At 41.1% G+C, this 17131-nt stretch overlaps 1 protein-coding gene across 2 annotated transcripts; it reads left to right on the forward strand.

Annotated features, from left to right (window-relative positions):
- Nucleotides 1–3970: 3970 nt before the first annotated feature.
- Nucleotides 3971–11555, forward strand: FGG (fibrinogen gamma chain). Of its 2 annotated transcripts, XM_054030944.1 has the most exons (10): nucleotides 3978–4165; nucleotides 4268–4312; nucleotides 4811–4994; nucleotides 5096–5189; nucleotides 7158–7288; nucleotides 8090–8223; nucleotides 8337–8521; nucleotides 9461–9741; nucleotides 10761–10933; nucleotides 11313–11555. In XM_054030944.1, the coding sequence occupies exons 1-10, from the start codon at nucleotides 4097–4099 to the stop codon at nucleotides 11325–11327; spliced, it is 1311 nt and encodes a 436-aa protein (XP_053886919.1). In that variant the 5' UTR covers nucleotides 3978–4096; the 3' UTR covers nucleotides 11328–11555. The 2 variants fall into 2 exon arrangements, with proteins under 2 accessions (XP_053886917.1, XP_053886919.1); XM_054030942.1 differs by having other exon boundaries at nucleotides 3971–4165; nucleotides 10761–11357.
- The last annotated feature ends 5576 nt before the right edge of the window (nucleotides 11556–17131 follow it).

The following is a 17131-nucleotide window of genomic DNA, read 5'->3' on the forward strand; positions in this document are numbered from 1 at the left end:
GCTATCTACTCAAAAAATAAACTCCATGGAAAAAGCAAACTGAATTTAAGAAATCTTCCTTCTGTCTGCATTACATTAATCATTGATCGTTTCTTGGCAAATCAGTAAATAAACCACAGGAAAGGTAAAATTGCTCAAAAAATCAATATAGGCAAGTTAAATTGGACACATAGTAGAGCAAATAGATCTCCAAAAACGTGAATAATCCATTCTCTAAGAGAACATTCAATTTATAAATGGATTAACTCTGCTGGGGCATAAATAACACAAAGAAAGTGTAATTTTAGGGAGGTAATAAAACACCATACATCCTTTATGCTAAGAACACATCTCATTTTCAGGTTTGGAGCCAACAGACAGCCAGGAATAAATAATGTCCAGGTTTATGCAAAGTGAAAGCTCAGAAGGAGAGTATAGGAAGTGGAGATACAATAGATTAGATCCAGATCCTCAACCATATTTAGGGACCTAATTCCCATTCGGCCAGATCATGACCACATAAACAGTTGCAAAGAACAGGAAGAATGTATATTTCATGAGGTGTAAAACCTGCAGCTCCTGTTGAGTAGTAAACTAGGTGCTAGTTGGGAATGAAAAATGGCAACATTTAAAAATTAAACAGATACCTGACAATCATTATACAGATGGACCAGTTATTCTCTCCATACACTTTAACTCTATAGACCTAATAATATCTCTGTTGTGTAATACAAGCAACTCACCATAAATTTAGTTCCCAAATATTCTGTGCTAGTTCTTGTAATATCATGTGCAGACCTCAACTTGCCAATTATCTATGACAGTCAAACTCTTAGCAGTGGATGGTTCCTTAGTAAGGGTAGCAGAGGATAGTTACTTCCTTAAGAATTATTGCATTACCCTCAAAACCATTTTCAAGCTATATATTTTGGAAATAATACCTTTACCCCCAAGGGGTGCTAGTAGTTATCATCACCAATCTAGACTCAACATTTTTTCTGAACCCTGAAACTTCTGCACAGAATAAATAACACCTCCCGTACGCTTGTCACTGAAGGCTCCTTTGGGGGCCTCAAGCCTGGATAAAATCCCTTCTGTGGAGGAGACAAAGTACAGAATATATCTATAGTTTGTTATATGGGTCAGGAGCCTTCTCCTGTCATCAAGTCCATTTGTGAGTGCACAGTTATGACTCAGGTTAGTCCAGTGACTTTTCATAGGTGTTTTCAATTTACACTGCCTAGGCATTGAACCATTCTGTTCATAGTCTAATGGAAACATTGCAATCTGTGTTGTCTGCATGCATTGAAACAGTGCTTTCTAGATGCCTCTGGACCCTGCATCAGTCTCATTCCAGGAGGTCACCATGACTTACAAATGATGTGCATCTGATGAAGCAACAAGGGAGAATGTTGGAGTACCAGCGGCAGGAGACTCACTGCAAGACAAATGGAACGTATTATAGGCAAAGATTCACATTTGTATACCATAGCTGTTGTCTGCTTGACCATTTCTGTGTGAACAGTGCTGGTGAGGTGGTGGGGGAATACACAAGTACTGCTTGGCTTTTACCCATTTTTATTTACACAAGCTTAAGTGTCCAGAGAACAGAACAAATTAACTATGAGATGGAGCCATATCCTTCATAATTTATTAAAGCCAGCAGAGTCCATTATAGATGAAGATGGCTAATGCCATTCTTTGGAAGGGAGAGCTGCCAGCACTTGGCTGGCATTTTCAGACAAGCCCAAGGGAGTTAGGTACCCAACTCTAATTGAATTTCAGTGCAACCCCTAGAAAGATGATCCCCCCCATCTATGTACACAACTTTTATACCATCTTGTTGATGTCTCTCTCAGCTTGATTGATGGTATCTATATATATATTCTCTGCCAATTTTGTATATGGTAGGATCCAGGCTGGGCCAGACCAATATAAAATATGTCATCAATACATAAAACTTTATCAGGATACAAATAAGATTTGATATTTACCCACCCACAGTTATATTAGATAGGATAAAAATATAGCAGCTATAAACCCTCATGTTTTTGGTGCATATTAGCAATGATGTCTAGCATAACTTGTCTATAGATCTCAAAGCATGTCTCAAAGAAGGTAAGTGTAATTATCCCCATTTTACTGAGGTGCAGAGAGGTGAAGTGAGTTGCCCAAGGTCACATAGTAGGCCAGTAGCAGAGCTAGATATAGAACCCAGGACTCCTAAGTGCCAGCTGAATGGGCCACATTGCCTCTCACCAACTAGTCAATTATTAATTGCAGCTAGAGGCCCCAGAACGCTAAGCATTATACCTTCTAACATAAGATTTACAATCCTAATAGAAGAGATAAGCAAATAATATGAGATAGCTATATTATTATCCCTATTTTACAGACGGAAAACTGAGGCACAGAGAGGTAAAATGACTTGCCGCTGGTTATACAGGAAGGGTTAGATCAACAAAGGACTTAGGAACCTTCCTGCCATGTTAGGTGTCTAGGTCTAACATTTAAGCAACATCAAGAGCTTCAAAATCCCTGCTCAGATGCCACCCACATCCTGGAAGTGCCTAAACTCTGTGGGTACCTAAATTTCCACCAGTAAAGACCCCATGGGCATCTAAGTTTCTGCTGGTGGGTTTGTGCAAAACCACCTAAACCCTGAGGCCCCCAAGCCACTCCATGCTTTAGCTCACACCTAAGCCCTGGCAAGAGTCTTAAATTAGACGTTCCCTGCCTGTCTCATCTGTGGGGCCCAAACAGGCCTCACACAAAAGACAGCTGAGGGCTGTCTGACTGCGAATTTTTGGGGCTGCCTGGTGTGAGTGTGTGTCTCAGACTACCCAATAGCTAGGGCACTCACCTGGGATGTGGGAGACCAAGATCATGTCCTTACGCCTATGAATATTGAAAACAGGTCTCCTAGGCAAGTGCCTGAACCTGTCAGCTATTGGCCATTGAGAGATTCATTCTTTCTGTGGTTTTTCATAAGAAAGGGCTGACCTGGCTTCGATGCCTAGCTCCAGGAGAGGGCACAAGCCTGTGAATCCCAAGCAGAGGTAGGCAATTCCCTTCGGCTCAGAGTTAAGCACTAACTACCTTTGGCTGGCATTGCCCACTGGTTAGCTTAGGTGGCACCCTGCTAAACTGCTGTCTTTTGAGGATTCCTTCTGTAAGCACCAATCTTTCCCCATCCATTGTATAGGGATCCTAGATACCTAGCCTGGGGCTGTGAATTCCACTAGGGGGGCAGGGCACCTAAAAAGGAGGCCCCGCAGTGCTGAGGATTGGAATACCTAAGTGCTTTGCGGACCTACCCTGAAATCTGTAGCAGAGCTGGGAATGGAGCCTAGAGTCCTTGTTCAATATCTGAACCACAAGACTGTCTTTTCTCTAGCCCTATTGGGCAAGGCACTGTACGAACATGACATACAAGACAGTCCTTGCCTCTAAGAGTGTACAATCTTGTTTACAGAAGGAATGCTCTTTTCAAAGCATGGGTTCTGAACCAGTGGTGATTAGAAAGGAAAACACTTTGATCCTACAACTGACACACACAATTCCCCAGAATGGAATCTGTGGATTGTAAGAATGTAACTGCTTGAAAAATAGCAGCCTGTCCTTATTGAATAACCTGTGCCTCTTACATTTAGGCCCTGAGAGTAACTGGGGCTTCTCCTTGAACTAAACAACCGGGGCTCATCTCAGGCACCATTCCAACATTGTCCAGAATCATATGTTAGTTTTATTACTCCAGTGTTACTGGAAGCGATTGCTCCATGCCTCCCCTTAGCTTTCTCCAGATCCTAACACTGCCCTGGCTGCAAAGGACATAGTGTGGGCAAGTGGGAGACTGCTGCTAAAAATGGGAGGAGCAGGAGCTTCAGTGCAAATTCTGGGAATCCAGGACAAAGGCACTGAGAAGTTGTTCCTCCACCACTGTCCCACCCCTACACATTGCAACACGGTGCCCGCCCCCAGGATCAGCCAGCTCCCTTAAACTGCTGCTGTGAAGTGCAGGGGAGTCAGGGCAGATTCCAGCAGCCCGTACAGCTGAATCTCTCAGTCATTGACTCTGCACACATACTAGCTGGAAGCACACTTTGGTATAGACACCATGGTGCCGAAGTTACACAGATGGGCTACTGCGCATCTTCTGTCCTTACTCTTTTCAACTTGCATGGCAGTAAGTGAAACTGTACAAATGGACCAGTAAAAAATTACAATGCCCCAAAAATACCATAAGGAGAACAATAACTAAAAAATAATGTTGTTTTCCCCCTTTCAGTATATTGCTACCAGAGAAAACTGCTGCATCTTAGATGAACGATTTGTAAGTAGATGTGTGATTCCTTTCTTCTAAATTAAGGAACTGAATAAAATATTGTTCCACTTATAATTAACATTCATTATTATTTTGTTTTATCATGCATTGTTATTTTCAATATCTACTATTATTAAAAGTAATATTATGCTTTACGGTTCACTCTTAATAACAGCATTCATTGTTCTAAAATGTACTGTAAATTCCATTAATAATACCATGTATTATTCTAAAGTATACTATTATCAATAACATATGTTGTTATTTTTAATATTTAATAACAATATGCATTATCAGGACTGTCTCTACAGATTCTGATACTGCAAGCACAGTAGCAAATGCCCAGTCCTACGTGTCCACAGTTACCTACAGAAATCCTTATTGAATGTTGGGCTGCCCTTAATATTTTCCTGCCCTGAGTGACCATCTCTTTTGCCTCACTGTAGAAACTGGACTGGTCCTTTATTATTTTATTATTATTATGTTTAATTATTCTTTTCCCTTTAGGGTAGCTATTGCCCAACTACATGCGGCATTGCAGACTTCTTAACTAAATACCACCCTGGTGTGGATAAGGAGCTGCAGGTCCTTGAAAATCTCTTGCAACAGATCACTAACTCTTCCACTGTAACAGAACAGTTGATCCGCCAAATCCAAATCCACAGCCTCCCAGAGAAACTGAGTCTGCCAGGTGAGAACAGAAAGACAATTACAAAACCGAGAAAAATATGAAAAATTTAGTTTTCTTACTTTTACATGTAATTGCATTAATATATTGTTCCTGTTCTACAGATGTGATCAATGGTTTTACTCAAAAAAACAGGAAAATAATTGATGAAATTATCAGATATGAAAACACTATTGTGGAACATGAAAATACTATACAGTAGGTATTTTCCAATTTGATATTGTTTAACTATGCAGATCTGTTCCTTTATTTTATTTTACCAGCTGCAATTGAAGTTTTTTCACAGCACTTCATTTCTGCATATAAAGACCATTTTGGTGTCTTTTCACTCATAACTGCATAATTAGGATGTGATCCTGCATTTCTTGAATACCCACATCTCCCACTGGAATACAAGACCAGGCTGTAAGAACATGGGAAAGTTTGGCTGTTCTTTTTTTTTTTTTCAATCAGTATTTTTCTTTAAGTAATTGTTCAAAATTTTTCCATTTATTATTCTTAGACTTCAGAGATTTTAGTAATATGAAACTGTAACATGGATCTTACCAAAGATTTGTTTAGCCAGTTGGTACTTTTTTATTGGTTTTGCTGAACATGCATCATGAACCAAATTCTGCTCTCTGTTTCATTGGAGTGAATCCAGAATAACTATTAAACTCAAAGGTGTTCATCTTAAGTCTATACTGTTCTATATATTTGAAAACATATTTAACTTATCTAAATTATAATAATGAATTATTATTTATAAATTGTAATTGTACTATTTAACTTTAAATGCCAAAGTCACTCCTGTGATAATATTATGCCAGGAATCACTGAGAATTGGTTAATATACAGTAAGTCTGAGTTTTTGACATTTAGAATTAATGTAACTATATCTTATCTTAAATGCCTTTGCATCACCTGGTCTGAGAGCATTTTTTATTTAACCACCCACTGATGACAGTTTTTAATTTTCATATTAGATTTAGGTTTATATTGTTTTTAATTAATACACTCTATATAATATTAGAATGAATTGCTCTCAAATGTGTTTACTCTTTTTAAAACAGAAATATGCAATAGTTAATTTTCATAATATGTAGGGTCATGGATGCAGACTCCTGTTATTTTTTCATGTTATTTCAAGTTCCCATAATTTTATGAACTCCCAGTTTTATGAAGGTTTCAAGAGTCCTCCAAACCTTCATAAAAATCAGGTTTCTATTGTACTTTCTTGTACCTTACTATATACTTTACCTCCAGAACTCAGACCTGCAATTCTCACAAAATAAAAATTCCCATAGAGCTTTGTCCATGCACTGACTGCAAGAATGGGCTTTACTGGGTAAAGAGATACTGGTCCAAGTAAAACATGTCCAAGTTAAGCATGTGCTTCAGTGATTTCCTGAATCAGGCAATGGGCCTGCTCAAAATTGAGCATGCATGTAAGCACTTTGTTGGATTAGGGCCAGAGTGCGCAGTACGTTGGAGAATTGACAAGGCAAAAGACATTCAAACAACAGGGAGGTAGTGAAGGGATAAGATCTGGAATGGTCACGTAAATACAGTTTCAGTTCTGGATACATGTAATAAACATTAAATCAAAGCCAAAATTCTAGAAAAGGTGTATATACATGGAAGCTCTAATAGGTATTTACAAAGGGCTGGAATGTGGGCTGGCCCTTATGCAACAGCATAGTGAAAATGAGAGCACGGAGGGAGACTACCCACCTTGTACAGCCTTCTTATGGGCTACCCAGAACAGTAGTATTTACTCTCAGGAGAGTGCAAAAACTGCTACCAAGTTGCTCCCACTCAAAAGCAACTTGCAATAAAGGGGGCAGATAGAGAAGAGGAGTAGGCAGAATCTTGGCTCCACTTTCTTGTGCACCAGCCAGGCTCTGATTGTAGCAAATTATTGTCCTCCCAGTGCAAATGGTTAGCAGTGTAAGGCAGAATGCACAAACGCTTGTATGGGGATGGGGCAGCTCTGCACTGCCCCACAGTGTAGGGCTGTAGCTAAATACCACACTGTAGCCCAAAATGATTTACATTGTCTCATTAAATAAAGCAACATATTTTAGATTAGTACATTAGATATGTAAGGCATATTTCAGGGAAATATGTATTGTTCTCATTAAGAAAAACTGGCATAACGTGTAATTTTTATGTTTTTATCTCTAGGCAACTGACAGATGTGTTGATGTTAAACACTAAGAAGATTTCACAACTAAAACAGATGACTAATCAGCTTACATCACAATGTCAGGAGCCATGCAAAGAGACAGTCCAAATACTGGAAACAACTGGAAGAGGTACATGAAATGCTTATTGTGTGGCTTAAATTAATTCTTAAGTGTTATCTGTCGACAATATAGTGGTGAGGGCCATCTGAGTACTTAAATGGGTGATCCTGCAAAACTTTCTTACAGGAGTTATTCTTAATCACATGATCCATTAATTTCTCTAAGAATTACCCATGGGAATAAGGGACTCAGCATCATGACCAATGTAAATAATGCTTTTCCATATTTACATTGTATTACTGCTATTTTTATGTTTGTTTGTTGTTGGCTAGTGCGTCATTCAACAGAAATACTAGACAGGTGTTCTTCATCTAGGATGTTGTGGAACAAATCTTATTTTCGCATTTGGGCATGATTAGCCAAGATTTGACTATCCCAGTAAACCCTCTCTTTATTTTAGTCCATAGACCAGGCAAGTGCTTTTATGGAGTTATAAGAACAGAAAGGATACTATATTATAATATTTCCGCTCAGCCACACAGAAATAATTAATCTAATACATTAGACCTAAAAATGCCCTTTTTATGACTGCAGAAACAAATAAAATTATTGTATTTTACATTCAAGTTATGCTACCTAGATATTTACTAATAGTAAAATCTTACTCATCCTTATACAAGTCCCGTTAACTTCAATAGGACTTCCTGTGTGATGAAGACCTAGCCTACAGAGATAACTTTGCCATAGTAATTATTATATGTACTGTGTATGTTGCACTGTACTAGAAAATGATCAGATGCTTTTAAAATCACCTTTAAAACAAGATGAGACTTTAGCCAAAATACTAACAATGGTGTTTGTTTATTGCAGATTGTCAAGACATTGCAAATAAAGGTGCCAGACACAGTGGTCTTTACTTCATCAAACCTCTAAAAGCTAAGCAGCAGTTTCTAGTCTATTGTGAGATTGACACATTTGGCAATGGATGGACAGTGTTCCAGAGAGTATGTAATCTGTAAATTCAGGTCATGAATAATTCTGATTATATAACAGAATTTCATTTACATGGGCACATGCTGCTTTGGTTGACTTTCTTTCTTTCTTAATCTGCTACCAGAGACTTGATGGGAGCGTGGACTTCAAGAAAAACTGGGTTCAGTACAAAGAAGGATTTGGACACCTGTCACCAGATGACCAGTCAGAGTACTGGCTGGGAAATGAAAAGATTCATTTAATAACCACTCAGTCTACTATTCCATATGCCTTAAGGATAGAACTGGAAGACTGGGAGAATAAAAAAAGGTATTTCACTAATGAGCCTTCTAAAAAAGTCAACTTAAAATACACACCTGTCATGTGTACTGATTTTTTTGGTACAGCCACAGATATCTGTCTCTACTACCAGATATCAGATACCTGTCTCCACTGCCAGATCAGTTTGTACAACTTTCAGAAGAATGGATAATGCAGTGTCATTAGCCTATTTGTATCAAACTACCTTCTCTATCAGTTTATAAAACCATAAATATATTTGCAGTTGAATTTTCTCTCACTACCTGCAACTTTGTGATAAAAAAGGAAGCAACATATGCTCATGAAAGCTCCATGTTGACATCTTCCTTGGAAAATATAATTTACTCTGTAGAATGTGTCTGTTTCTTCCTTACACAGTTTCTTCACAACCCATGTGTAGCATTTAAGATGTTCTACTTTCCCCCCGGGGTTAGCCTGCCATGACACCCTTGACATCCCATTTGATAACTCATCATTCTAACTGCTGGAAATTAGATGAGGTTCCATTCAGAACCTATTGTTGTCATACTTCGCTATTCCGTAGAAAGAGACGGGTGTTGAGTGGTGCAAGCCATTTACTCCTTCCAGGAGCAATTTGCTCTCACCATCCCCATTTCATTCCAGCATGGACAATGAGAGACAGTGATTATTTATCCCACTCAGATCTCCTGAAAGCCATCGCAAAGCACTACTCTAAGACCACTGAGATGACCCAGTTTACCTATCTTTGACTACCTAAATTTGGGGGGGTTTAGAAGGGTTCATAATGATTCATTAAGGTGACATATTATAATCTGGCAAGGAAATATCTAATTAGATATTAGATATGTCTTCTAATTAGACATAGAGTGACACAGGAACTGACTCTAAAATGCTGTCATTTATAGTCTAATTGTGTATGTTTTGGGAATCCAGTATACACAAATTCACCATTATTTTTTTTAACAGTACTGCAGACTATGCTGTGTTCAAAGTGGGATCTGAAGCAGACAAGTACCGACTGACCTATGCCTATTTTGTTGCTGGTGGTGAAGCTGGGGATGCCCTTGATGGTTTTGATTTTGGAGATGATCCCAGTGACAAATTTTTTACATCCCATAATGGCATGCAGTTCAGTACCTATGATAGTGACAATGATAAATTTGATGGCAATTGTGCTGAACAGGATGGAGCAGGATGGTGGATGAATAGATGTCATGCTGGTAACCTCAATGGCAAATATTATCAAGGTAATACATGCTTTGGGTACCTACTTCATATAAAAAATAACTTCATGGCTTTACAACAAATTCTAGCGATGGAGAAAAACATTGTGTAGATTTTAGCTGTTTATTTATTTTTGGCCATCCCATTCCTTACACTTCATAGCTGATCCTTGCTGCTGAGCAACACAAATTGATACTCTCCCAGCCCTTATATGTTACTCCAGGTAGCTTCTGCTGAGCCTGGGGGGAAGCATTGTATGCAAGAGCTAAAGCACAGGTGCTGTCTTCCACTGCTGCTAGAGGCAAAGACAAGAAGTTTCTCCCTTTTGCTTTGTGGTTACAAAAGTATTGTCTCCAGCAACAGAGTCCCAATCATAATCCCGTTGCCGGAGGACAGGCAAAAAAACCCAAGGCAAGGTGGAAAGATAAGGAAAAAAGGGTGAGAGATAGGGAATTCAGGAGAGAAACAGACTTGATAGGACAGAAGTTTGTACAAAGGGAGAAGAGGAGAGGGAATCTGCAATCGCAGTGTGTTTGGGATATATACATGATGATATGATGTAGTAGAAAGAGTTTATCAGTATAAGTTTAGGATGGCTACATTACTCATAAATCATGTAGCCATGAAGGAGTTATGGAGATCATGTTCATCAAGTACCAATAAAACCTTTATTCCACACCATACCGTCATGGATTCATGGTTGATCTTGAGATTTCATACCTTAAACCTGTCACTCATGCAGGACTGAATATTGGCTGTCTGTACCTAAGACCAGTGTAATTTGAGAGGAAATCTACATTTGGAGAGGAGAAGGAAACATTCTTCTGGCGGGCTGATATTTTTTTACAGTGACAGCAGTTCGAAGCTGCTCAGAGATTTGGAATGTTAGAATAAATCCTGGAGGAGATAGATTAGTAGGTAGAGGCAGTCAATGGTGCACGATAAGTATAGTTTTGTACAGGGATTTCATTACTACAGACATGCATGTGCATATAAATTATTTTACAAACAATTATATATTCTGCTACAATTTATATTTTAGGTGGCACTTACTCAGCAAGAGAGGTTGGTCCAGCTGGATACGACAATGGGATTATCTGGGCAACCTGGCGTTCTCGGTGGTATTCCATGAAGAAAACTACGATGAAAGTCATCCCATTCAACAGACTTTCAATAGGAGATGGACAGCAGCACAACTTAGGTGGCTCCAAACAGGTTGGATCAGATGGCCGAGGCGATATTTAGAAAGATAATAGACAGCAGATAACAGTTCTAACAATAATATATTTATAGCTCCACTTGGCATTCCGGTATAGCCTATAAACGTTATCACTGTGCAGCATTTTCTCAGAAACCCATTTTTACTTTTATGTTAGTATATTTGTACAATTTTTATTTCAGCTGACTGACAAATAAAGGGATATGGTCTTGTCATCAGAAATGACTCTTTGCCTTTATATATTTTGAGCATTGTCCCTTTTGAAATTCAACTTGTCTAAATATGCATGACCACCATAAACATACCATCGTAACCATACATAGTTCATCCTTTGGTGGAGAATATTATAATACTTTTTTTTTACTTCTGTTGTAGGTTGGAGACATTTAAAGAGACAGTTTAACAAAGATTTATCTGGACAGGAAAACAAAATCTTTTACCTCTGGGACAATGACTTCATCTAAACTTCTTCAGTTCAGCTCTGGCTGTTAATTGATGCTCACTATTAAAACAAAATCATTAAATGCCCTAGCTTTTCTGCGTGAGCAAGTTACTGTGTCTGCTCTGTGTGGGGTTATTTTTCTGTATGCACTTTCAATAAAATTTGATTACAAAGAACACATAAAACTTGTCATTAATGATCCAGTGGCATGTAAACAAATCAAAACAATTACAGAAGTTGTCGTAAAAATCTGTTCCAGTTCACCCATCCCAAGTTTATACACTGGTACTTTCCTATTATTCATTTAGAGGCAAGGCACATGCAAACCATTAACTGTTTTTCTCACATTGTTATGGATTCCTCATAATGCTGCCTTAACACATTTTTAACTACTCAGGTACCTGTCAGAGGCAGGTACAGCCCACCCAGGATTTGGTTACACATGGTGTTTGTGATCCTATGGGTCCTTGTTATTACTGTCCATTCCTTATCTGGTGACAGATTGCTGTAAAACATGATGACATCTCCCTTCTCCCTGAGTCAAGCCCAATTTTTCCTCATTGTTTTTAATGAGATTTTTTGTCATGGTAAATTGTAGTTTGAGGAGTATCTTTCTTGCATTCCCTCATATTGTATGGGGTATCCATGTGGCCTAATGGATAGCACAGTGAATTGGGACTTACATTGGGTTCTATTCCTGGCTCTGTCAAAGGTCTGCTGGGGGACCTTGGGCAAGTCACTTCATCCCTCTGTGCCTCAGTTTCTTATCTGTGAAATGAGGATAATGATACTGATGTCCTTTGTAAAGCACTTGGAGATCTGTGGATAAAAAGTGCTATATAAGAGCTAATTTTTATTATATTTCGGACACGGGAGTAGAGTTTGTCGCATTCTGCCCTTGGTCACATTGTTGGCATGTCATATTAGCAACAAGAAGAAAGTCAAGGAAAGTGTGGGCCCCTTACTGAATGAGGAAGGCAACCTAATGACAGAGGATGTGGAAAGCTAATGTACTCAATGCTTTTTTTGCCTCTGTCTTCATGAACAAGATCAGCTCCCAGACTGCTGCACTGGGCAGCACAGCATGGGGAGGAGGTGACCAGCCCTCTGTGGAGAAAGAAGTAGTTCAGGACTATTTAGAAAAGCTGGACGAGCACAAGTCCATGGGGCCGGATGCACTGCATCCGAGGGTGCTAAAGGAGCTGGCAGATGTGATTGCAGAGCCATTGGCTATTATCTTTGAAAACTGATGGCGATCGAGGGAGGTCCCAGATGACTGGAAAAAGGCTAATGTAGCCCATCTTTAAAAAGGAGAAGGAGGAGGATCCGGGGAACTACAGCCAGTCAGCCTCACCTCAGTCCCTGGAAAAATCATGGAGCAGGTCCTCAAGGAATTAGTTCTGAAGCACTTAGAGGAGAGGAAAGTGATCAGGAACTGTCAGCATGGATTCACCAAGGGCAAGTCATGCCTGACTAACCTAATTGCCTTCTATGACAAGATAACTGGCTCTGTGGATGAGGGGAAAGCAGTGGACGTGTTATTCCTTTAGCAAAGCTTATGATACGGTCTCCCACAGTATTCTTGCCAGCAAGTTAAAGGAGTATGGGCTGGATGAATGGACTATAAGGTGGATAGAAAGCTGGCTAGATCATCAGGCTCAACGGGTAGTGATCAATGGCTCCATGTCTAGTTGGCAGCCGGTATCGAGCAGAGTGCCCCAAGGGTCAGTTCTGGGGCTGGTTTTGTTCAATATCTTCATTAATGATCTGGAGGATGGCGTGGACTGCACCCTCAGCAAGTTTTCAGATGACACTAAACTGGGAGGAGTGGTAGATACGCTGGAGAGTAGGGATAGGATACAGAGGGACCTAGACAAATTAGAGGATTGGGCCAAAAGAAATCTGATGAGGTTCAACAAGGACAAGTGCAGAGTCCTGCACTCAGGACGGAAGAATCCCATGCACTGCTTCAGACTAGGGACCAAATGGCTAGACAGCAGTTCTGCAGAAAAGGACCTAGAGGTTACAGTGGACAAGAAGCTAGATATGAGTCAACAGTGTGCCCTTGTTGCCAAGAAGGCTAACAGCATTTTGGGCTGTATAAATAGGTGCATTGTCAGCAGATCGAGGGACATGATCATTCCTCACTATTTGACATTGGTGAGGCCTCATCTGGAGTACTGTGTCCAGTTTTGGGCCCCACGCTACAATAAGGATGTGGAAAAATTGGAAAGAGTCCAGCGGAGGGCAACAAAATTGATTAGGGGGCTGGAGCACATGACTTATGAGGAGAGGTTGAGGGAACTGGGATTGTTTAGTCTGCAGAAGAGAAGAATGAGGGGGGATTTGATAGCTGCTTTCAACTAGCTGAAAGGGGGTTCCAAAGAGGATGGATCTAGACTATTCTCAGGGGTAGAAGATGACAGAACAAGGAGTAATGGTCTCAAGTTGCAATGGGGGAGGTTTAGGTTGGATATTAGGAAAAACTTTTTCACTAGGAGGGTGGTGAAGCACTGGAATGGGTTACCTAGAGCAGTGGTAGAATCTCCTTCCTTAGAGATTTTTAAGGTCCGGCTTGACAAAGCCTTGGCTGGGATGATTTAGTTGGGGATTGGTCCTGCTTTGAGCAGGGGGTTGGACTAGATGACCTCCTGAGGTCCCTTCCAACCTTGATATTCTATGATTCTGTGACTCCACAGATAGTCTTCTCTGGGTTTAGATGGGTGTCTCCTGACTTACATCTCTAGTTTCTGGTTACAAATCTGTATTTGGTGAGAGTCTGTCTTAGTTACGTACATTTCACTGTGATGAGGTAGGATGGTAGTGGATTGGTCTGTAGCAGTCCAGCTTGATACTGTTTTTGAAATTTCTTTCCCTGTGACTTATATAATGGTGTTTTAAGTGCTGGTCTAGCATTTTGAACATCTTTCAGTTTGGGTTGTTGGGCTGTCCAGAAATTATGTAACACATTTGTGGTGATTTTCAAGACTCACTCATCCCTTGTAATGCTTTGTAAAACTGCAATAAATACAAAAAACAAAGGACTCAACCATCCCCTAAACATTCCATAATTTATGGACAGTCCCTGTTTACTTCACTTGTCCAGGGGCTAGAGTGGTTGAATCCTGGGATCCCTGCCTCGCTGTATATATCCTATGCCAGGGTGTCTTTGGAAGCCCAGCCTGCAGCTTTCTTCCTGAATTCCTGCACAGGGGCATTCTCCTCTAATAGTATCCAGGCTTTTAGAGCCCCTTAATGATGCTTCAGCCCCTTTACTCAGGATAAATGGGATTATAGGCTACTGTATGTTCCTCATTTTATGGATACACAACTTGAGACCCTGGAGCATTACAGATAATATTGAATTCAGTGGAAGCTGTGCTTTGAATATGTAAAGTGCTATAAAATGCTGAGTGCTCAGAAAAATCAGGATCCAGACATCTCAGATTAAGTGGACTTTGGCCTTAACCTCCCTGGGCCAGATCCACAAAGGTACTTAGGCATTGTTCTGCTCAGCAGCATAATACTTAACCCCTAGGCACTCTGTCATCTACTGGAATTCTCACCCCTGAGCTAGGCACTCTTCGGTCCACATACAGTGCATGGGAGCAGTAGGTACCTAAGGAAGGGATCTTCAGAAGCCAGCAAACTGAGTGGGGAGCTGCCTACACTAGCGAGGAGTGAAATGCAGAGGAAAGGGGCAGGGCTTAGACCTCAAAGGTATTTAGATGCCAAATCCCATTGATTTGGGCTTTCAGCACCTGAGTGATGGGACAGATGGAGGCACCTCCTTCTGCTTGGGATTTTCATCTTGTGAATGGTCTCCTGGAGTTAGTTGTCTAGGACAGATCTGCCATTTAAGTAACCTGTGCCTGACTAGCTGAAATACAGACAAGAGAGCTAGCCTCAATCCAGTATAGCCAGTAGATTAGCCCACGTGGGCTGTGAAGACCTGAGTTTAAGTCTCTATTTTTTCTTGATTTGGAACAAGTATTTAAATCCTTATCCTAGGTGAGTACCCTAGCTGTAGAAGCACTCTCATTTTCTCTCTGACCCAAAGAACATTTAGTTATATATGCAAAGTAGAACAGCTTCACAACAATAGAGACTGACAGGGACCAACCATAGAATAACAAATAGTCTGCCGATTAGGGCACTCACTTGGGAAAGGGAACTGCGGTCTTCCACATCTCAGTGACTGCCCTAACCACTAGAACATGTGAGACCCCCACACACACTCAAAAGATTCTTAGCCTGTTTGCTGCTAACTGTCTTCTGTGACTTCTCTATCAGGTCTTGGGTATGCTCTGAACATGCTTATGGGATCTGATCCTGCTAGAGAGAATTGCCGTGGCATGCCTAGTTTAAGGGTATGTCTACACTACGGGATTAATCCGAATTTATATAATTTGAATTTGGAAAACAGATTGTATAAAGTCGAATGTATGCAACCACACTAAGCACATTAATTCGGCGGTGTGCGTCCATGTACCAGGGCTAGCGTCGATTTCCGGAGCGTTGCACTGTGGGTAGCTATCCCATAGCTATCCCATAGTTCCCACAGTCTCCTCCGCCCATTGGAATTCTGGGTTGAGATCCCAATGCCTGATGGAGCCAAAAACATTGTCGCGGGTGGTTCTGGGTATAACCTCCCCCCTCTCCAGGAAGCAATGGCAGACAACCGTTTTGCGCCTTTTTCCTGGGTGAACAGTGCAGACGCCATACCACGGCAAGCATGGAGCCCACTCAGCTCAAGTTAGCAGTCATGAACATTGTAAATACCTCGCGCCTTATCGTGCAGTTTATGCTGAACAAGAACCTGGAAAACCAGGTGGCGAAGAGCAGGCTACGGCAGCGCGGAGGCGAGAGTGATGAGGATATGGACATGGAATTCTATCGAACCGCGGGACCCGATGCTTTGGAGATCATGCTGTTAATGGGGCAGGTTATAGTCATGGAACGCCGATTCTGGGCCTGGGAAACAAGCACAGACTGGTGGGACCACGTAGTGTTGCAGGTGTGGGACGATTCCCAGTGGCTGCGAAACTTTTGCATGCGTAAGGGCACTTTCTTGAAACTTTGTGACTTGCTTTCCCCTGCCCTGAAGCGCCAGAATACCACGATGAGAGCAGCCCTCACAGTTGAGAAGCGAGTGGCAATAGCCCTGTGGAAGCTTGCAACGCCAGACAGCTACCGGTCAGTCGGGAATCAATTTGGAGTGGGCAAATCTACTGTGGGGGCTGCTGTCATGCAAGTAGCCAAAGCAATCACTGAGGTGCTGCTACGAAAGCTAGTGACTCTGGGAGATGTGCAGGTCATAGCGGATGGCTTTGCTGCAATGGGATTCCCTAACTGTGGTGGGGCGATAGATGGAACCCATATCCCTATCTTGGCACCGGAGCACCAGGGTACCCAGTACATAAACCGCAAGGGGTACTTTTCAATGGTGCTGCAAGCACTTGTGGATCACAAGGGACGTTTCACCAACATCAACGTGGGCTGGCCGGGAAGGGTTCATGATGCTCGCATCTTTAAGAACACTACTCTGTTTAAAGGGCTGCAGCAAGGGACTTACTTCCCGGACCAGAAAATAACTGTTGGGGATGTTGAAATGCCAATAGTTATTCTTGGGGACCCAGCCTATCCCTTAATGCCATGGCTCATGAAGCCATACACAGGCAGCCTGGACAGGAGTCAGGAGCTGTTTAACTACAGGCTGAGCAAGTGCAGAATGGTGGTAGAATGTGCATTT

The sequence above is a fragment of the Malaclemys terrapin genome, chromosome 5 (genome assembly GCF_027887155.1).
Source record: "Malaclemys terrapin pileata isolate rMalTer1 chromosome 5, rMalTer1.hap1, whole genome shotgun sequence".
NCBI lineage: Eukaryota > Metazoa > Chordata > Testudines > Emydidae > Malaclemys > Malaclemys terrapin.

Coding starts and splice junctions, on each gene's coding strand:
- FGG (XM_054030942.1), top strand. CDS start 4,097: ATGGTGCCGAAGTTACACAGATGGGCTACTGCGCATCTTCTGTCCTTA. Junction 4,313..4,810: donor GCATCTTAGATGAACGATTT/GTAAGTAGATGT, acceptor TTTTCCCTTTAG/GGTAGCTATTGCCCAACTAC. Junction 9,742..10,760: donor CAATGGCAAATATTATCAAG/GTAATACATGCT, acceptor TTTATATTTTAG/GTGGCACTTACTCAGCAAGA.